General features: G+C 37.6%; 1 protein-coding gene across 1 annotated transcript; it reads right to left on the bottom strand.

Annotated features, from left to right (window-relative positions):
* Positions 1-422: 422 nt before the first annotated feature.
* On the bottom strand, positions 423-22,350 carry LOC134664568 (proton-associated sugar transporter A). Its single transcript, XM_063521282.1, has 9 exons — positions 22,108-22,350; positions 20,061-20,323; positions 19,340-19,579; positions 9,903-10,004; positions 9,142-9,398; positions 7,708-7,908; positions 6,296-6,426; positions 1,459-1,633; positions 423-646 (listed from the first exon to the last, which is right to left on the bottom strand). The coding sequence occupies exons 1-9, from the start codon at positions 22,308-22,310 to the stop codon at positions 428-430; spliced, it is 1,791 nt and encodes a 596-aa protein (XP_063377352.1). The 5' UTR covers positions 22,311-22,350; the 3' UTR covers positions 423-427.
* Between the last annotated feature and the right edge of the window lie 326 nt (positions 22,351-22,676).

The following is a 22,676-nucleotide window of genomic DNA, read 5'->3' as shown; positions in this document are numbered from 1 at the left end:
AAACGGAGTTATTCCGAAACCCGTGGAGTTAGTTCTGAAAATCTGAAAATAGATTATTCTTATATGTACCCCTAGGGGCTGTCCATAAATTACGTCATCTGTTTTTGACTATTTTGACCCCCCCCCCCCTAAAATCATCCAAAAATCATGCTTCAAATGACCCCGTTTCCTCCTACGTCATGCTACCATATCATCCGATGTCCATACCCCCCGCCCCCCTAATTTGAAATGACGTAATTTATGAATAGCCCCCTAACAGCACAGTCACATCACAGTGGCAAGTCTTGCAAGGGAATAGACTTATAGCAGAACAGTATATGCGAACAGTAAAATAGCAAGGATTAATCGGCTATAAGGGTGGCCTTTGAATTTGGACTCTTTATTACCTACAATTAAATAACTGGTTTCACAGCCAACGTTAGTAATCTTATAGGTCTAAGTAAGTGATCTTGGTTGCAGTGAAGGCGGCGGCGGCGGCCAGCGCGGCGGCGACGGCGACGACAGCTGCTGTGGATCCGGAGGCGGTCACGGCCAAGCCCATCAGCACCGACACCAGCAGTTGGGCCACGAACACACAGCTGCTCACCACCGCCACGTCAGTGCCTAGCCCGCGAGCATCGCCGCTGCCACCACCGGCGCTGTCCCACTGGAACACGAAAAAATAGTTCATCATCATCATCATCATCATTTCAGCCTATATACGTCCCACTGCTGAGCACAGGCCTCCTCTCATGCGCGAGAGGGTTTGGGCTATAGTCCCCACGCTAGCCCAATGCGGATTGGGATTGAAAAAATAGTTAAAGATAGTAAAAGAGTAATAGTTTACTATAGACCGACCGCTTAAATGAGTCCTCGCCTGCGCGGTACGGGGGCGACGCCGTACGCCTGCCGCCCGCACCTTTCCCGCCACCCTTAAGGTGACAGTCCATTTCCAACGACAGCTGCATTACTGTTCATTTTACTATGGAAATTGACAATGACAGCTACGCGTTCAGTACCGGTAGTGCAGCTGCGGTTAGAAATGGAATGTTACCATTAGTTGTCCTAATACTCCGTCGCCCCCGTACCGCGCAGGCGAGGACTCATATAAGCGGTCGGTCTATACTTATCTCCATTAATGGGAACGAGCGAGTAGGCAGGCTTTTTTGCGCGCATTCGCGTATGTAGCCAGCTGAGACCTGGGCAAAACTTCTTTACAATAACAAGAAGAATTCCATGGAAACACTTTGGGACCATGCGAAGAACAGATGAGAAACTTTATTTTTCGAAAATATTTTCTGACTAAACAATACTTCTGCTCACGAAAATCTGAATAGGTGAGAAGAAAAAGGTAAAACAAATTATATAGGATGACAAACAGTGGACATAAAATATTTCAAACCTACTTCTCAGCAGGAGTAAATACATATTTAAGGCATTTCCATCTTATAAAAAATCCATATCGTGAAATTGTCTTACCGTGCCAGTGGCGTGGTAATGCGCCACCAGTAGGTAGGGCATGGTAAAAAGCGTGGAGTACATGACGCCCGCCGTCCAGCTGAACAGTATGACGGCTGCGCGCGCCCTGATCGCGCACAACATGAACATACCGCAGCTGTACGTGCATAACCCGCCAACGTACACTTTCTTAGCCCTGAAATAAAATAATGCAATTAGGGTAATTCGTCAGTCATCATCTCAGCCATAAGACGTCCACTGCTGAACATAGGCCTCCCCCTTACATGATGGGGGGGTGAATGCCATAATCGCCACGCTTGGCAGGCAGGTTGGCGATCGCTGTCGAGTAAACCGAATTTGAGGGACACTGCTGCCCGTCCACCGGTGGTATTGGACGTGGTTTAAGGACATGCCCGGGTCCTGGACGTAGTTTAAGGACATACCCGGGTCCCAGTAATTCGCCAGTAACTGTGTAATGTAAGGTGGCTAGTTATTGAAGGCTTTCAAGTTATTGAAAACCTTATACTAAAATGAATTCTAATTATAGGAGAATAGAATTCATTTTTAGTTTGGGGTGGCCAGTTACTGGCGAATTACCCTACTATCATACTTTAACTCATTGATTTTTCTCTTTTCTCTGATCTTCATTTGTTTGTGATCATTTTTGATTTCCATTTCTATTAAGTTATTGTCATGAATGGATGAAATAAAAGATTGAGCTAAAAACCTGAATGGCTTCCGTCTCAGTATTAATTAAAATCTTGCAACCGCAAATTTCCTGCCCAATAAGGAAATTTAAAACTAAATAACTCGGTTTAACGACCTGCAGATTCAATTAAAGAAAACGACGTTCAAAAGAATTCATAACTCGTGATAAAATACGGATCTACTCCATCTAGCGAATTGAAAAACGGAAATCATGTTTCCGCAAAACCGCGATGGTCGAATAATGTTTATTTTTAGGGTTCCGTACCACAAAAGGAAAAAACGGGACCCTTATAGAATAATCTCATGCGTCTGGCTGTCCGTCTGTCACACCCTATTGTCTCCGAAACTACTGAACCAATTAAGTTGAAATTTGGTACACATATGTAAGTTTACGACCCAAAGACGAACATGTAACGTAAATAAATTAATTTTAAATATGGGGCACTAATGGGGGGTAAATGAGACAATTAAAAAACAAAGTTTCGCAAACTATATTATATCAAATGAAAGAGCTCATTGTGAGAACCTGAAATATATATATTTTTTATAATTTTACAATAAATGGTTTAGAAGTAATTTAAGAAAATAGGTAAAAAATGACCATTCCCTCCTTCTTCGAAACTACTAAGTCTAAAATTTTGAAAAAATACACAAAATAGGTCTTTACCTATAGATGATAGGAAAACCTATCAGAAATTTGCAGTCAAGCGTGAGTCGGACTTAATTACTTAGTTTTTGATCCGACCCCTAAGGGTTTTTTAAAGACATGTCACTCACGTTTCACATTAATAAATACATTGTTAAAAATGGCGTAATATACGGAATCCTTAGAACGCGATTCTGACTCGCACTTAGCCGGTTTTTTATTAATAGGTATTTTTGCGTGTGTGATTTGAGATAGAAAAAAACTCATCAAAGTCTTGTAACGTACCTAATGTTTGATTTGTAGAGTCAGCAGCAGAAGTTGCTAAGCGGGCCAGGTGTTCAAAATTATCTTGACGCGACTTTACTGTTAAGAGAATAAGAGCGTGTCAAGGTAATTATGAACACCTCGCGCACTTAGCAAATTCTGCTGCTGGCTGTACAACTTAGCGATTGAGGGCCCGATTCGGATTTTGAAATAGACATCTATTAGATATCTTTTAGACATCACCAAGATACGATAACGATATGCTTAAGATCTAACCTGTCAAATTTGACATTTGCGCGATTCTGGAGATACTCTTGAACGATTTCCACAGGATATGATATGACTTAGAGATCCAATTCACATCTAATAGATATCTTACTCTATCTAACGTAAAAGTGACATTGGTTGCCCGAATTGCGCTGCAAAAGAGAACTAGTTGATATCTAAACTATAACGTACCTAGAATGGATCTAGTACGTGTCGTTTCTTGTGAATATCTTGAAGTTCGAATACATTGAGTCAGTTATCGATTATATCAGTGGGAAGCCGAGCAAGTGCAACAGGAAGCTGAAAGTCAAGGGTGGATTGATCTTGTTAGCACTAGGAAATGTTTGCTCAGTCAAGTTGAAGGGCGGAGCGAGATAACTGCGGTATCTGGGCCGTTTGACAACTTCAAGAGACATATCACTCTGAGATAGGTATTACTACTGATATCTACTTTTATCACCTATTTCAGAATTTCAAAATGAAAATTTTTTAGAAAATATGTTAATACTCGTACAATGGAATAAATATATTCGTATGTTTTAGTGAAACATTTATGGTTTTATTTATCTACAGACATTTTATTTTCTAATAATTTCTTGTGGACGGATCATTTAACATCAGGCCAAGATAGGTGTGTTTTAATTTAACGTGTCAAAATTGATAATCGAATTATGCTAGTAATCAGGTCTGCAAAATGAGAAATCCATTCCGTTCGTCTCAAATGTTAATTTTAAATGTCCAAAAAATATAAGCAAAACCATTTCAATATCTAATGCAAAAAAAAAAATTGTTTAAGTACCTACGACAGAATTAGAATAAATCTCAGAGTTATTCTAACCTACTTAAAAAGTAAAAGTAAACAGTGAATTCCATTGGTCACATTAAATTTATTCAAACCTTGAAACGTGTTGTCGACGCCTAAGTAAGTAAACCTAAAGCAAGCCCGATTTACACGGCTGAGACCACTTGCTCCTGTTATTACGCAGGCACTGAACCACAGAATAAATAATAGTACTAGGTACAGAAGACTCTCTAACAAAACGCGTCTGTCACGATCAGCACAGATATGGCCGCTAGGTGGCGACAGCGCCACGCGCGGCTTATGGCAAACCCCAAAATTGGGGTCGAACGGATGTACTTTTAGCTACCTGTAGCAAAGCGACGAAATCACGGAGTGAGCCACGCCTGACTGAACACTAAACCCCTAACATGTACCTACCTACTTACTTATACTTAAATATTTTTGTTTAAAATAAACGTCTTTTGCTTGACTTGAATAGCTATGTTTTTCACGTAATTTTACGTATAAACGAGTTCTATGGCACGATCACCATATATTATGGTTCTATGGTTCGATGTCACGGGCAAAACTAGAGTATTCGAAGTCCGTGTTGATAATATTATGTCATTGAAATTAATCTCAAATCTGGATTGCTCTTACCATTTGCTCACATGTACAATAATTTTAGATCATTGCAGAAGTCTGGAAAAATACGTTAGATTTTTTTTTTCCTTATTTTGTACGTACTTACTACCAAAACAATCTATCATTTCTACATTTCTATAAATTGACCGATTTTATAGCTCTACTTATAGTAATAACGAGTATAACAGTGAATATAAACACAAACTATGAATACAATATTCATAGTTTGTATTTTTATTCACTGTTATAATTTTGAATATTGAATAACATCTTGAATAAAACCTAATGTAGGTATAACTAATTTTAGTGTTACTATCCATAAAAAACATGTTTTTACCATAGACCTAGTATTACATAGATGAGCTATTTATACGCGTGCCTCCGTGAGGGACAAAACATACGCAAAGCGACAATATTAAAAACACGTTTTAACATTCCTGACAACATACCAAAAACAATCTACGTAATTCGGTCGGGTTATTTGTTGCCCACCATAAACCATTCTAAATTTTGGTGGGGAACAAACAAAAAATGAGACTGTGATAGGGACAAGCAATAATGCCACTTTCTCTGCTACTCCTATTGAAATTTCCATAAGTGCATCTCGTTCGGTCGTTTGGCCCCTTCCCCGTGTCATCTCTATATTATTGTACCTCTCGTCTATGGTTTTTACTAACCCCTATCCCCTGTCTCCCCTCGTAATGTGTTTACGAAGTGCACGGGCAGTGACCCATACGGTCGGCATCGCAAATCGTCTTACAAGGATCAGCAGCCGCGCAATAACGCGGCTCAGTGGGCATGAGTTGCGCAATGCACACCTGGGGGTGTAGCTGATGCTCTAGGTACTGTTTGAACCCTAAATACACACATTGACACATTGGAGCGAGGTACAGTAGGATGGGTCTCTCTTGTTTCCCAAATAGTTTTAAGTCATAATGAATTGTTTGTCCGAATTTTCGTTAGTCATAATTGGTTTTTCTCAGAAACGCGTAACTTTTCAGGATTCCCACAAAACAAACCTAACCTAACCTAACCTATCTATAGCATAACCTTAGGAAAATCCTGAAAAGTTAACGGTTTCAGTTTTATGACTAACGATAATCTGTCAAACAATACATTATGACTTAAAACTTTATGGAAAACAAAGGGGGCAAATAGCCAAACTACTGGGGGTCAGTAGGATATACATATAGTTACAGAAGTCGAAGTGTGAGATGATATATCTTATTTAAGTTTTGAAAACCAATTAATTTATAATACAAGTTTTCAGCGTCCACTGTACCTACTTTTCTATATAGACAGTCGACTACAACCTATCAAGATTCTAGACTGCAACGGTCGGCAACTATTTTGTACGTAATATTGACAAACGACAATGTCTGATACAGTCATAAATAATAACAAAGAACGGTCCGCGTCAACTTCGTTAACTACTATGTGGCCCTTGGCTGCTAAAAGGTTGCCGACCGCTTTCTAGAGTAACCGGACGAGACCGAATTCAATGTGGCCCGAATTGCCGAATGCTTGTGAACTTGAACAACACTCACCCCAGTCTCTTGATGAGTTTCTCTATGACGGTGGAATAGCAGGCGCATGACAGAGAGTACATAGCCATGCCCCAGCACCCGAAGCGCACTCCAGCCTCGTACTGCACTCGGCTTTCTGAGCCGACTGGCGCCTATAATAATAAGCGGCACGTTACTAAAAGTCTATTTATGCAAACAATCTTGTACAGTCGCCATCAGATATACCGGAGCGGCCAACGTGCTCACAAATATCTGAACACGCCTCTATTGTCGAGGCGTTAGAGTGCGTGTTCAGATATTGTGAACACCTTGGCCGCTCCGATATATCTGATGGCGACTGTACATACAGTAAATCGTATAAAAACATTAAAATATGTTGCTTTTTCATAGTATGTCAAATATCCTAGAAAAAAAGAATGTGGCACAAGTATACTACCTAATACCACCCAAGTAACCACCCATTAACTAAAATGTAATGAATACATTCTAGATAATCGATTTCTAATATTCTATGAGATAAAATCTTTTCTCAGGAAATAATATTTTAAGATTAAACTAAAATATCTGGGATATATGGGAACGAGTACGATGTTCGACACAATAAAGAGGAAGCTACTGATGGAAAGGACGCCGGAAACTAGAGATATAAAGTAAAACATCTCGGCTCAAAAATCCTCAAAAATAGTTGAGAGTCGAGATGAGCCCTTGATTTCTGCTTTGTTTTAATGATCATTGATTATAATCAACTTCCTAGCGCTATTCCGGCTTTATGCAACGCCTCACTTGTCGGCTTTTTTAATAGCCCTTGACAAAATGAGATTTCGATCGCTTAACTTCAAACTCAGTTAAATACATCTGTCAAATTATGCTATTTTGGCATTAAGAAAAAGTAATAGGGTAGATATTTCTGAGGGTCGAATGGATTTACCCGAGTTTGAAGTTAAGCGACACATTTAAATTACTTACGACACAAACCGTAAATATACATAAGATATATATCGTGACGTAATGTAGTTGCATAATCAATTTCAATTTTAGAATTTTATCTACGACAAAAATGGTACGTGAAAATCTCAACACCAATAAATCATCCAAACGTACCAGAAAATCTCAAGAGCTTACAGTATCTACGATTGACTAAAATATTCATCGTATTATAGAAACCAAATATTATAGATTTACCTGAGTACGACAGAAACAAATGAATACGTGCGCGTAAATTGATAAGATAGAGTTGCCAAATACATAAATTAAACTGTTTCTATGCAAAGTATCTACAATGACACTTTTACTACCTTTAAGTCATAGGTATATTTAAAACCAAAATTTTGCGCGCTAATAACCTCGCCACTTTTATAAGACGTCAAACTTCATATCACGAGCTGCCATAAAAACCAATAAAATAGGTCTTTAGCCTGTCGATTAATGCTTACAGCAGGGTTCCCACCGAACACCGCCTCACCCACGAAGTCAGTGAAGTACAGTGAGTAGCAGACATGAGCCATCCAGCAGAACAAGTTGGTGAGACACACCACTCGGAGTGAGGACGGCATCACCACGATGGAGCGGAGATAGTGCCGCAGGGACAGGTGCTCGCCGTGACTGCTTTCTGGTACGTTGGTGCTTGGACCGTTCTGTAAAACACGTTACAAATTATTTTTCGAAATATACATGATTAACTTTATTTTTTTATAAAACGTATGACACAGATGACAAGAGTGGCCACTTTTAGTGGTCCTGAAACAGCATATATTGATAGAGAGAAATGATGATTCGATTAAATTTCATTTTACGACAGTTTTTTTTTCTTTTCTTACTAGGTACTTAATTCTATTCTATATTGGTATTGGTAGACTAGGTAGGTCATTCCTTGCGCAATTTTAGTTATGTAAGTAATATGTGTTCTTCTGGCTGACTCAAAAGTTATTTACAATGAAATAAAATAAGGGATGTAGAAGATATTCTAAACTAGTGAAACCCTATGTGACAGGTCACAAGCTTATTAACGTCACGCAGAGAGATTGGATTTCGTAACTTCGTGTAGAGCTATTATGTAGTGTGTTACTGGCAGGTAGCCGGTTACGGCCAAAAAATGTTTTTGGCTCCTCTACACGTTGGGCCAACGTCGGCCAATCCAAGGGACGCATTTATGCGTTAGAGGGAGCAAGTGATATTGCTATCTCATTCTACCGCATGGCTGCGTCCCTTGGATTGGCTGACATTGGCCCAACGTGTAGAGGAGCCATTTGACGTGGAGCATATTTTTGGAACCTATTGGAAGTAAACATCAGTGCTTGTAGAATCACTCTTTGATGCTACAATTTTATCCCAGAGATGGTACTATGCAATTAGGGTCAGAGGTTGTTTGTTTGCGTGATTATGCAAATAAATAAGGTAATGTTTTCACATCCCAAAAAGGATTGTCGATTTTGGCTTCGATGAAAATTCCTGATCATGATACACTAGCGATATTGAAACTCGCTTGATTGCGCTATTTGAATATTTTTGTCAATCCAAGCAAATCTGTACTTTGTAGGGAAATTAACCGACAGGAATTCTTTTAGTTGTAAATTGAACTCCCCCTCCCAAAGTTTGGCCGTGCACCAAAACTATTATTATTTTGGTAGTGGCTATATTCGTTAAACCTAATAAATTACGAAGACTGATTAATAAAGTTACCTGGTCATCACCCTCAGCCGGTTGATTCAACGAGCCATACGTGGTGTTGTCTCGCTTCAAGCTCTTCACGAGCTCGTCTCCAGCATCAAAGGTCTCCTGCACCCTCTCCGTCTTCGCCAGCTTCCTGAACTCATCCTGCTCTTGTAACTCTCCGAGAGGAATCTACTAAGATGGGTTAATAAAGTTACCTGGTCATCGCCCTCAGCCGGTTGATTCAACGAGCCATACGTGGTGTTGTCTCGCTTCAAGCTCTTCACGGGCTCGTCTCCAGCATCAAAGCTCTCCTGCACCCTCTCCGTCTCCGCCAGCTTCCTGAACTCTTCCTGATCCTGCAGCTCGTCGAGAGGAATCTCCTTGAAGCTGGTCACGGTGGCTGCCACACACACCACGAAGATCACGGTGATCAGAGAAAACACTGCTCTGACGTGGCCTCCAAATAACTCCCCTAAAAGGTAATATTAATTTATGATTTTCGTGACAAATACGAATTTATGTAAAACAATTTAAGCAAATTTTGTCCTACTATAAAGTCCTATTAACACGGGGTAAATTGAGGAAAACATATTTTTTTCTTCGTCAAATAAAGGATGACTCACATTAGACCGGGCCGTGTCTAGGCCGGAGCTTTTGGCGCATCGTTTTCTATGGAAAGTATCATGTGATCACCTGTCTTGTCATCAAAAAGTAAGCGCCGGAAGCTCCGGCCTGAAGAGTCAACCTTAATGTCATTGTACACAAATTCTATTATGTTAAGGGTAATATGGTTAGATTAATACATAGATTAGGTATTAGTTTGTTTACATAAATGTGCAATCAAAGTTGGTTTCGGATAGAAACATACGCGATATACCTACTTAATCCACATAAATTGTTTTATTTAACAAGTTCGTTAACCTTTATTAGGCTAAAACTCCGAAACAGGTAGGTTTTAGTACCAGTATCACATTACCTAATCGCGTTTCATCCCAGTTAATGCCGCCGAGGGCGTAGCCCATGAAGCCGCCTAAGCCCGCCATTATCGTGAATGTGCTAAGTCCCTTTGCATGATCCTCTGTAAAAAAAAGGTTCCAATTTAAATAAAATTATTTTCACTTTCTTAATGCATCAATAAATGCGTGATGCGCGTGGGTCATAAACACAGTGGCGGATTTTCAGTCTTTGCTGCCCTAGGCCCCAAGCCATCCCTATTGCCGCCCCTTTCGAAGCACCTAAAGTTATTTCTTGCGTTTCATTTCATCAGCGAATTTTTCGTCACAATTTGCGGCCCTTGTGGACATCTTGATGTGTCTTTTAATTAAAAAACGCATTTTAAAGATAAGTTACGGCAAATATGTCAAGATCTCTTACCTTCATTCAAGATCTTTCTAATGCTAAAAAACGAACTATAGGTAGGTCACCAAAATCTTGTAAAAATCAAACGCCTCGGCTAATCAGTGGCCATGAGTAAGCCCATTCATAATAAAATTATTTTTATCAAAGACGGGATTTTCCTAGTACTTACATATTTTTTTAGTGTAAAAATTTGACGTCCTGAATTTAGCACTGGCCACAGTTAAACAATATTATCAGCCAATTAGTTACATTAAATATTTGGGCCTACTAAATATTTACTTTGCTCCTACGTAAATCCGACATAATGAAATAACAAACTTGCTTATTAGTTGTGGTGACATATTACTTATAATATATTTGTATGCAATATGCGTTGTATGTGTGATTAGGAATTATTAAAAACAAAGTCAAGATAGTCGCTCTAGGCAGAAAAATCAATATTTAAGTACGAAAAGTATCTAAGTACCTTTATAGTTATGTACCTATACTTAATACCTATGCGTGATGGTATGACGTATAATTCTTAATTTAAATCTGCATTAATTGCGTAAACATTATCTGAATGGATATTTTCGACTAACATGTTTATTTAGGCTAAATCTCTAGGGGCCTAATTGTTGAAAACTCCATTCCCCTTTCAAATTAATGTAAATTCCCAGAGGAAGAAAATAAAATACAGCCTACAATTATTTTTATCCATGGAAACTCAGATATATTCTAGTTTTATTTACAAATGTATTTATGTATGATAAAATAACCTTTTCAAAAATTTATTTATTGATAAAAGGAATAAACAAACATAATAAAATAAGCACTACTGAAACTTACAAAACTATACTACTCTTACCCCTCTTACCTATACTTTTCAAATGGGTTTTAGGTTTTTATAATTTCTGTTAAGGTTAATTTAACTTCGAAAGTTAAAAAAACGGATTTATTAATTATATCCTTGCATATGGAGAACTACTTCAATACTATATTTTTAATACTACTTTATACATATTTTTTACACCACGTTTTTTAGTTATTCGATCTGTTTCCAATATGATACTGATCTGTCAGAGTCAAAAGTGACATTTCAAGGTAGGTACCTACTTAATGCATGCGCTGAAACTCTGATACTCGGAGTAATTAAAAATGGAGCCGCCATTAACAGGCGTTCCCCTCTGTCGAAAATAGGCGGCCAATGGTCAACCTCATGTCAACCATATGTATGGACTGACGTTTATCTGACATGACGTACCTATACATTTGATGTGCCCCTCCCCCGCAAAAAACGGCAGACTATTTTGTACCGAAAATTTTAGACATGGCGTCTCCGTTGTTAATTACTCCGAGCTCTGATACAATGATACAATACAACTGTGATCCAAGTGACGTGATGCAACTTTTGTAGAAGCATACCGCAACTAATTGTAATGGACAGGCCTACAGCTTATAGTGGTGTGAGCTCATTGATCCCGAAGTATTAGGTGTGACTTATGATATACACAAAACGCTTCAGTTACTAGTAATAGGCATTGCCGGACGCACGTGTAGGTACCTGATGTCAAGTCAAAGACAAAATGTTCAGTATAGCTACATTATAACTTACATAATTGCTTATCATTTTAGCAAAGTAAAGCTACTAAAGGTAGATACTATGGTCTCGTACTAAAAAACGTTGTCTAGATAAATCAATCACGGACAGACAGAACAGATAAGCGGTTAAAGCCTCAAACGTTGTAATCTAGAAAGGCGTATAAACATTAGTTTTACGCCCATCCAGTATCTTTTTGACACACGCTTTTGCCCGTCTCGCCTAAAGTTCTAAATAACAGAGTCACATGATATGACGTTTCAGCCGAACAAATATTGAATTAAAATTAATTGTAATAATCAAAGTAGGTGAAGGATGGTAATGAGTTTTGGAGAAAATTATTCTAAGCGTAATCACTGGTAATCACGCAAGTAATTTACATAGATGAAGATGATTACTCTTGGGACTCCTGACTTTGGTAGTGACTTTGGTTTGATAGGTAATTTTATTTACTTTTAAAGGTTTATTGCGTACCTAAGTATTAAGTAGATAATTAGATACTTTGTTTGACTTTCCATATTTTCTTTCCCCGGCATTTTTACCGGATACATAACTAGAATACGAACATATGTAGGTAGGTATTATTGTTTGCGTTATTAACTACAGTTTTTGCCTAATTTCGAACAAACAAATGCAATCGATTTTTTCGGATCATTTTATCACCTCACAAGTTAGGTTTCACAGACAATGTCAAATGGAGAGCATGTGCAACCAAAGTTACTTATACTATACTTATACAGGTTGTTATATTTTTTATAATCCAATTTAATATATTAACAACTCTTTTTATCAAACACGGATCAGCTTTATAAACACATAGGTACTATTTTATTTTAATCCATTAAGGGCGCACATAGGGGTATTTCACTAAAAAAGCTGGCCATTAGTAGAATGTATCAAGACGTAGAATCCCGGGAAAAGGGTAGCCGAACTCCTTAGTCATATAATTCATGGATACTAGAACAATATTTATTTTTCGCTGCGTGTGGTGGGTATTTGTGAAATCGGTGTCATTTAACCGCTCTTACTAAAACACATCTACGAAAGCGAAAATTCGATAAAAAATATTACAATTGTTATGCGTTGTTTAGACAACAAATAAGGTGATATTTTAAAATGTCTGTTCGGGAAATAGATTCACCAGGTATGCTTAATTTAATTTGTTTATTATTATTTTCTTACTAAGGGTTATATACATTTAATATCAAATTTCAGTAAATACTCTCTTGCACTATGAATTTTCGAATTTGACTTGAACTCAAAAGGCCGAAAGTTGTTCTATTGGGCTATATTGGGCTAAATTTGTAGTTCTATTCGACAGGATATTTAATTCTCTAGCAATTTTATTTAAAATTAGGGTGCCCAGAAGTGCCCATTAACGAATTACGAGAATTTTTACACTGAGCGATATTACCAAACAAAGTTTCTTTTTGCGGTCGGAAAAAATAATTTTCTGATTTATCATGGCAGGTCCTTCTGGCGTGAGAGTAGTGACCAGAGAATACATTTTTCGTATGATGAAAGACTGTAACGAACCCCAATTTCTACAAAAACTTGATGCAGTCATGAATAAAATGACCCCAACCGTGCACAAAATTTTACTGCATGGTCCTGTTGTAATGAAATATGCACTTCTCCCTATAGGAAATTTGTCCGAAGAGGCAGCCGAGGCCAGAAATAAGCACTTCCGAGAATTTAGGAAGAGCTTTTCAAGGAAGTTCTCGAGAGAGCAGTGCAATTTGGACGTCTTAAATCGGCTGCTACTTACGTCAGATCCGTTTTTGAGCAGCATTAGGCCTAAGCCTCTAAAATCAACGAAACCATTTAGCCTTGCTGCTAGGGACATGATGCTTGGCCCAAACATAGACGCAAACGCGATGTCAGATGACTTATCATCAGATTCAACAGGTGAAAGTGATGAAGGTGTATTGTTATTTATTAAAACAATATTTGTGGTCTTCAATGATGGTATATTTTATAAAAATATGGCACTTTATATTTAATTACATTTCAGTTAAATCGAATAGCTCCTATCCTTGTAGCTGTCAATAGTGGAAGAGCGCGGGGCTAGATGCAGTGTTGTCAGGCTAGTCCTGTTAAGGCAGCGTTACACATATATCTGTTAAGGTTCCTTTACACTCTACTACATCTTCCCCTTTTAAAAAACAAATTTCTTTATCACACAATTGCACAGAAGTACTAATTTCTAAAAATCTAATTCTACATTGTTCAGTCTTGCGATACTAATACTTAAGCTTTCAGTTATTACAAAATTGCACAAAGTTGTTATTTCTAAACTTAGCCACACTAATTATAATATCTTATTACTAATAATACATGTGCTACTTTTCTCCCCCCTTTAAATCATAGCAACCATTGGAGTTGAGCCCTCAACAAGCTGAGTAGACTGGTGGAACACAAAGCTTTAAGCCGCTCGGATATGGAATGATGTCCTCGTATATTCTACATTATTATTATCTAATAAGTTATATGACCTAAAGCCATTATATTTACAAACTTTTCCTTGCAACCATATGTTTTTATTTGGTTCTTTTTTGAACCACACCTGCTGTCCAACATAAAAACTATTTTTACATTTAGTTTTACTATTGTAACATTTAATATTTCTATTTAATGATCTTTGAAATTGTTTTTCTACATTAATATTAAGCCTTGGCTCTAGGTATTCATAGTTAACAATAGCTTTTGTTTTAATATTTCTGTTCATCATTAATTGACTAGGAGAGAAATTGGTACCAGAGACGGGAGAAGCCCTATACTGTAGTAATGCTAATCTAAAGTCAGTCTTATCTTCATAACATTTAAGTAAAATTTTCTTAGCTATCTGGACGCCTCTTTCTGCCATTCCGTTCGACTGAGCATATCTAGGGCTGGTATATGTGAATGTAAAACCCCATTCACGAGCAAATTGAAGGCACTCTCTAGAGTCAAAGGGCACATGGTCTGAAACTACTTCATTAGGGATGCCCCAGTTACAAAAAACATCTGTTAGGCTGTTAATAATGCACTTGGCACTCTTGTTTGTTAATAATTTAATATCTAACCATTTCGAATAATAATCATATACTACTAGATAACTTTTTGTTTTAAATTCCATTATATCTGTAGCTATTTTATTAAAGGGTAGTTTAGGTACTTCATGAGGCGATAAGGGCTCTTTCACATTATTATTTTGGTATGTTTGACATGCAAAACATCTCCTTACATATGTGTCTAAGTGTTCATCAATTTTTGGCCAATAGTACATATTCCTGGCAGTTTGCTTCATTTTAGTTGTGCCAAGATGCCCTTCATGTAAACTTTTCATAAATTTTAAGCGCAATGTGGTAGGTATTATGATTCTATGATTTAAAAACACTAGACCTTCATCCACGGTTATTTCAGATCTAAGCTTAAAATAATACTGTAAATTGTCTGACACATGTTTTTTGTCGGGCCATCCATTCTTAGTATATTCAATTAATTTAGAAAGTTCCGTATCATTCTTAGATTCCGAAATTAACTCTTGTTTTTGCTCAAGAGTGCACTGCAAGTGACTTGCAAGTCCTACACAATGGACCATTTCGTTAATGTATGGATCTTCTGTGTTGTCACACTTAATATATGCACGAGATAGTAAATCTGCTATGAACATGTATTTTCCTTTTAAATATTTATATTCTATGTCATATTTCAGAAGTCTTAGCTTCATTCTTTGAAGCCTAGGGGACGGGACTTCATGAATATGTTTTTTAAGCAAGGACTCCAGCGGCTTATGATCATTTAAAATTGTACATTTTTGTCCATATATGTAGTAATGGTATTTTTGAGTGGACCAACACACACTTAATAATTCCTTTTCGATTTGTGAAAAATTTTGTTCAGACGGAGTTAAGCTCCTTGATGCAAAAGCCACTGGTTTTCCTTCTTGCATAAGACAACAACCTAATCCATCCTTAGAAGCATCACATTGTATCACTATCGGCAATTTATGGTTAAAATTTTGCAAAGTTGGAGCTTCTGTTAATTTCTTTTTAATATTTTTAAAAACATCTTCATGAATGTCCGTCCATAACCAAGTCACATCTTTTTTCAACAATAATTGGAGCGTTGATGCAATATTAGCCAGATTAGGAATAAACTTTCTTAAATAGTTTACCATACCAAGGAATATTTGCAACTCTTTTTTATTAGTAGGGCTTTTCATATTAGTAATGGCATTTACCCTTTCTGGATCAATCTTCATGCCTTCTTCGGAAAAAATATGCCCAAAATATTTTACTTCTTTTAATTTGTACTGAAATTTATTTTTATTAAAACGCACATTATGCTCGTTGGCTCGTTCAAAAACTTTATTTAATATTGCATCATGCTCTTCTTCAGTGTCACCACAAATTAGTAAATCGTCACAGTACACAATGACACCTGGGATGTCACCAAAGGCAGTTTCACTGTACCTTTGGAAGACCTCCGGGGCTACGGAAATGCCAAAGGGGCACCTTAAAAATTTATAACATCCAAAGGGGCTGTTAAAAGTGCACAAATCACTAGAATTCTCAGATAATTTAATATTATAAAACCCATCTGACAAGTCTAAGACTGAAAAGTATTTTTTGTTACATAATTTCGAAACTATTTCGTCTAAAGTAGGTATTAAGCGATGTTCTCTAATTAGTACTTTATTTAAGTCTTTTGGGTCTAGGCAAATCCTAAGCGAGCCATCTTTCTTTTCAATAATTACAAGATTGCTTACGAAATTCTTCGGGTGTGCAACTTCGGCTATTATTTTGTGTTCCACCAGGATCCCCAGTTTCACGGCAAGGCGACCCATCAGTGCATGCGGCACACGTCGCGGGGGCCGGACTACGGGTTGAGCTCCTGGTTCGACTCGCAACTCCAATGGCTCCTTGAACTCCCCGACACCCTGAAATAATTTGTAATTAATATTAACAATGTTATCTTTATTTGAGCTTATAGCTCCATTAGTTAAAGTATTAATTTCTTCAATTTTTAATAATCCAACTGTTATTAGGGACCTGAAACCTAAAATAGGACGGAAATTTTCTTTAATAATCACAAACTCAATATCAAAACTTTTTTCATCATTTTTAGAATAAGTCTTTAGAGTGATGGTGCCTAATGGGAAAATCTTCCCACCATTGTAGACCTCAATAACTGACCTTGTCTCAGACAATCTGCTTTTAATATCATCATTGACAATTAATTTGAGATCTCTTAATGAAAGGACATTGATACCCGCACCTGTGTCACACTTTAATGATACCCTTTTATTTTCAACTCTTAACTTTTCCGTCCACTCATTCTTAGTAAAGTCTATAGAATATACTAGTCATAACTCCTGCACATTATTATTAGTATTATTAGTATCCGTTACATTCATATTCATTTCATGAACCTGTCTATTAGACATAGTACATCCTGCACTGAAATGATTGTATTTTTTACATCTCGTGCAAATTTTTCCATAAGCCGGGCAGTTCCTTGGCCCATGTTCAGTTTTACATTTTCTACATAAGTAGAAGTTACTGCTGTATTGTCTGTTATTATTGAAAGACTTGTTGTTATTATCAAAGTACTTATCTTTAACATATGACGATCCGTGAGCTGAGGGCTTCGCCTGTACTGCATGCACCTCCTGATTCTTCAGAGCCTTCATGTGTTCTTTGGAGAGTTCAGCAGAGCGACAGATGTCCACCGCCTTGTCCAGAGTTAGTTCCTTCACTTCAAGTAGCTTCTGTTGAGTCCGCTGTTCCTTGATTCCGATGACTATTCGATCTCGCAGCATCCTGTCCTTTTCCTTGTAGTTGCAGTTTTCAGCTATTTTCCGGATGGCTGTGTAGAATGCATCGAAGGTTTCTCCATCTTCTTGGTCCCGTTTGTTAAAATTGTAACTGTTAATCACCTCGTTTTGCTTCGGTTTGAAGTGTTCGTCGAATAATTCAATTATTTCTTCTAATTTCGTTTTCTCATCAGTTTGTAAGACATTAAAATATAGTTCCTGCGCTTGCTGTCCAATACAATTAAGAAGTATGGCAGCTTTTCTAGTTTCAGCTAACCTTTCGAAGCCAGCGGCGAGCAAAAATATGCGGAAAGACTGCTTAAACCTTTGCCATTGCGGCCAACAGTTACCGATATCGTCTAGGTTCAAGCCCTGCGGCATTTTGTATTCCACCGCGCATGTCATGCTGTCTACTTCGGATGTGTCCATTTTCACCGTTTTCTTCACTGTCTTTTCTTTACTTTCGTCGCCTGACATTGTCGATTCTTCTTTTATTTTAATAAATCTTCGTACGATTACCTTAATACTGACTTATGCCGGCCGGCGTACGCCATGTGTCTTCTTATTTTAATCAAGTTTAATCTTCATAATCGTTCTTCTCCGACTGCGCCATGTATTGTTATTTATTAAAACAATATTTGTGGTCTTCAATGATGGTATATTTTATAAAAATATGGCACTTTATATTTAATTACATTTCAGTTAAATCGAATAGCTCCTATCCTTGTAGCTGTCAATAGTGGAAGAGCGCGGGGCTAGATGCAGTGTTGTCAGGCTAGTCCTGTTAAGGCAGCGTTACACATATATCTGTTAAGGTTCCTTTACACTCTACTACAGAAGGGTCGTCTGATTGATCAGATAGTAGCTGTTTATCAAATAATTAAAACTTGAAGAATGTTTTATTCTGCTATTGACCGGTATATAAACGATACAACACTACACCAACCGGCAAATGTATAAAAGTTGCATAAAATAAATTAAAATAGCATATTTGGATTCACACAATAGAACTCCTGATACAAATGTACATAAATCATTTTGGCCAGCTTTTCTAGTGAATTACCCCTATGTGGGGCGTTGATATAATTCCAGACCTATCGAAGTAATAGGTAGCTACATTAAATATATGTATAAGCAGTGTCAGTGGCACTACTGAATCGTGAGTAATCCGCTTTTATCTATAATATTGTTATCAAGTGGGTTATTTTAAGCACTAGGTACTACTCAGTGTTAGGTATAAGTATTATAAGGCTCTCCGTTACTGAGAAAACTGAACGAGGCGGAAAATCCTTAGGAGATAAACAATGACTTAACTAAATTTAATCGTGAATGATATAATATGTGAAAACGAACCTTACCTAACATACGATTGAGGTACGTGAATACGTAAAACTTACTATATTATATGTAAATAGGTATTAGTAAGTAGGTACTATTTAAATAAAATGTTAGAACAAATCATCCTGGTTGTTGACTGAAGTGCATTGGATTTTTCAGAACATTGTGTTAGTTTTAATAGATTTTCTTTGATTACTATAAAATCAAATAATCCAATTCTATTTTCTAGACGATGCCATACATAAAACAAGTGTTGCCTATTTATAGGAACCGTTTTAAATAAAAAAATAACGTCCTCATTTTAATTTCTCATCAAGTCATCAATATTCATACATACCTGGCACCGTGACATCCAGCAAGTAAGCCCTCGCGGGACTTTGGCAGGCATCAGCATCAAAATCCAAAAAGACCGTTCCAAGCACCGTAAATAGCACACCCCAAGGATGATAGTTGGTGTCGGTGGACTCCAGGATGGAACTCCGTGGGCCGAGAACCGAGGGTGCTTCCGTGCGGTTGGCCGGCCTCTCGTCGCCAAGCGCGTATCCTATGGCCTCGCCGTTTGGCACTAAAATTAACCCTGAAAAATACGGGATTTTATAGTAGTAAAAGCATACTGCCAAAAAAAAAACAACGGGTTGCTCTCCGGGAGTGCCGGCAGAAGTAAAAACTCAATGACATTGTAACAGTTTTTCGATCAGGTCACGTGTCCGTCTTACGCCTTACGAATCTTACGGTCACGTGACCTGTCGCGAGTTTAAGATTTTTTCCCCATCACAAAAAGTGCACAGCGCCGCTAAAGAAGTTTTCACTTTAAAAATGCGCCTTTGTTTGAATCAAAGGACAGTAATTTCAGTTTTTTTTTAATTGGGTTATTCAGGTCTCGAAACTTTAACGATTTGCTAGGTTTTTAACTGCTATATAGTGCATAGATGTGAAATCTCAATGTCATTACCTAATATGACATAGCCACGACATTTTTCATGTCATCGGTGTACTGCTTGATACTTCAAAAATTAAACACAAAATGCCGGAGCGGAAAGTGAACACAAAATATTTACCTAATAAAACGCCAATAGACATCATAACAATGAACGGCCTCCTCCTCCCGAACTGCGAGCGACACCGATCACTGATGGAGCCCAGCAGCGGCGTCATAAAGAAGCCCACAAGTGGGGACAGGGCCCACACTAGCGTCATCTGCTGGTGGGGCACCCCGATCTGGAGGAGGGTCGGGGAGACGAACGCGGTCTCGCCGGCGTATGAGAACTCGATGCCCATGACCGCCGCTGATATTCTCATCAGCTCGATCCGACTTTTCCTTCTGTATAATAGACATTCACAAACTAGGTACCACATTGTGTTTCAGGTGCTTACAGTTACAACTATTACAACTAAAAAAAGTTTTAATCAAAATGAAGTTAAGCACAAGCTTAACTACCTAGTAGAACTGTACCTTACTGTAGGTACCTACTTTATGAAAATTAAAAAATAGATTAAGAGTTAAGCTTGTGATTTTCCTTTTAACACGTTTCTGAAAAAAAAACACCTTACTTACTTCTTTGTTTTATAAAGTCTGGCAAACTCAATTGGTCAGTAAATAAGAATTAAAAAAAAATTATACCATCCCTTTTTTGGGTGCTAGTACATACTTGCGTAAGACAGAGTCTATGTTTGAAATGAGACAGTCCCTAGCCAAAATAAAGTTATTATTTTTCTCTGAATGCGTCACTTACAAGTAAGTACATCAGAGAAAGCCACTGACAAACCACTGCCTACATGCATGAGGAAGGACTCGGGTACGACGGATGAGTTTATTAAGAAGAAAATCTTGGTTCTTAAATTATTTACACATTCTCCTTCCGCCGACGAAGTATTGTTTTTCTCATAGGTACTACTTACTCAGCAATATAATTATTATTGAGTGGTAGACCTGTCTACCTACTATTATGTATTACCGATATCGTCTCTTATATTTGCGGGAACCCTTTTAGACGTCATCTCAGGCAATGAAAGTAATGAGATAGCTAAAAACCTGATTATAGGCTTGAAACGCGCGCTGCGCTCATCTCATAAGTTTGTCAGTAACTCAATCTTGCGACTACGCTGTATTTGCGCTGCGTATTTCTAGATAAGTCTGAAAAGGTGAATACCAGAACCGCCAGAACATATCTGACAACTTATTGTGTAGGTGTATGTGTATCAAAGGCGAAAACGGTCCTCGCAATGTCACACCAAACAAGCAAATACTTAACAGTATTAAGCCACCTTTGAAACATTACATTTATTCACTTGCAAACTTAAATCATGATTAAATTAAATTACCTATAAACATGAGCAATACTCCATTTTAAACTGGTAGCTAGTTATTATTATTTTAAAATTTTGTTTTCCACTCGAAAATAACAGAAAATAACAAAGAACCTACAATAAATATTTTATTATAGGCGTTATAAAACTATTGCATCAATAATTTATCTGCATTAGACCGTGAATTTTATATAGCAGATAACAAGGTTGCTTTTATAATAGTGCAATTGTGTAATATCCGACTTTCGGAGAGTTAACGTGTTGACTTTTATAAAACTCCCTCCCGGGTGCTCTCAGGTTCCGCTATCAATCTCAGTCAATTTGCAAAGTTATTATAGGTATGAAAGGGGGACCGACTCCTTCGACAAATCAACCTTCGGTACAAAAATGGCTCACAGGTTATGGGCCACATAAGCACATGAAACGTTTCTCTTCTATTAAAGAGTTAACTCTGCTTTTCGTTTATTTAAACAGAGATATTCGAGTTTCCAGAGCCTTAAATGTTCTTCAGCATAACGCCAAACCTCTTCAACTATATTAATGTTTGTTCTGATTTCAATAGAATGACTTTAGTCTTGCGAAATATATAATATTTACTTTCTGAAACTGAAACGACATTTTTTGTATTAAATTAATTTATTGTGGAATAGAACGTCGTTTTAGTTTCACTGTATATTTTTTAAGAATATAATATAATATATGATTTGTAAACTCAAGGATAGATAATAAATAGTAGATGTATAGGTCATGGCATTTCTAGATGGTTATCAAATTAGCAAGAGTTTTTATAAAACTTACCTAAATATATCGCTATACACGCTTTCCTGCCAGACTCTCCCTGGGCCTTCAGAATGAGGGATCCCAAACAGAGAATCCTTAAAAGTCTCCTTCACTCCTTTCGGATGCTCCTCTTTCCATTGCGACCACTTTTCTTTACACTTATCCCTGACCCCGTGCAGCCGGCCTGTTACACCCTGATACTCATGTAGCTTATCAGCCATAATTGGTCCTCACTATCTCATGAAATGGGAATTTCCAACACAATGTCCCTAAAACCTTGGAACCATTTGGTGTTTATTTGTGGAAGATAACTGTTGTTTTGATAACACTTGGAGTCGGTAACGAGGTAAGTTAGTAGTAGTAGTAGTTTAGTTGGGCAGTGGGCAGTAGTTATCGCGGCCGGCGAGCGGAAGTGGACTGGAGCGCGCGCGCCGCCCTCGCCGACCGCCCGCCCTGCGCGACAACTACAAAAGATGTATAAGTGCACTGGAAAAGACTTCGAGATTCAACTTTTAAATGCAAATACTAACGTATTTACCTAGTTGTAGTCAATATCATGTAACTTCCAAAATGATTTCTCACTTTTG

The sequence above is a fragment of the Cydia fagiglandana genome, chromosome 5 (assembly GCF_963556715.1).
Source record: "Cydia fagiglandana chromosome 5, ilCydFagi1.1, whole genome shotgun sequence".
Taxonomy (NCBI): Eukaryota; Metazoa; Arthropoda; class Insecta; order Lepidoptera; family Tortricidae; genus Cydia; species Cydia fagiglandana.
This window is presented reverse-complemented; position numbering and strand designations above follow the sequence as displayed.

Coding starts and splice junctions, on each gene's coding strand:
- LOC134664568 (XM_063521282.1), bottom strand. CDS start 22,310: ATGGCTGATAAGCTACATGAGTATCAGGGTGTAACAGGCCGGCTGCAC. Junction 10,005..19,339: donor GCTGGATGTCACGGTGCCAG/GTATGTATGAAT, acceptor TTTTTTTTACAG/AGGATCATGCAAAGGGACTT. Junction 9,399..9,902: donor CTGGGATGAAACGCGATTAG/GTAATGTGATAC, acceptor ATTACCTTTTAG/GGGAGTTATTTGGAGGCCAC.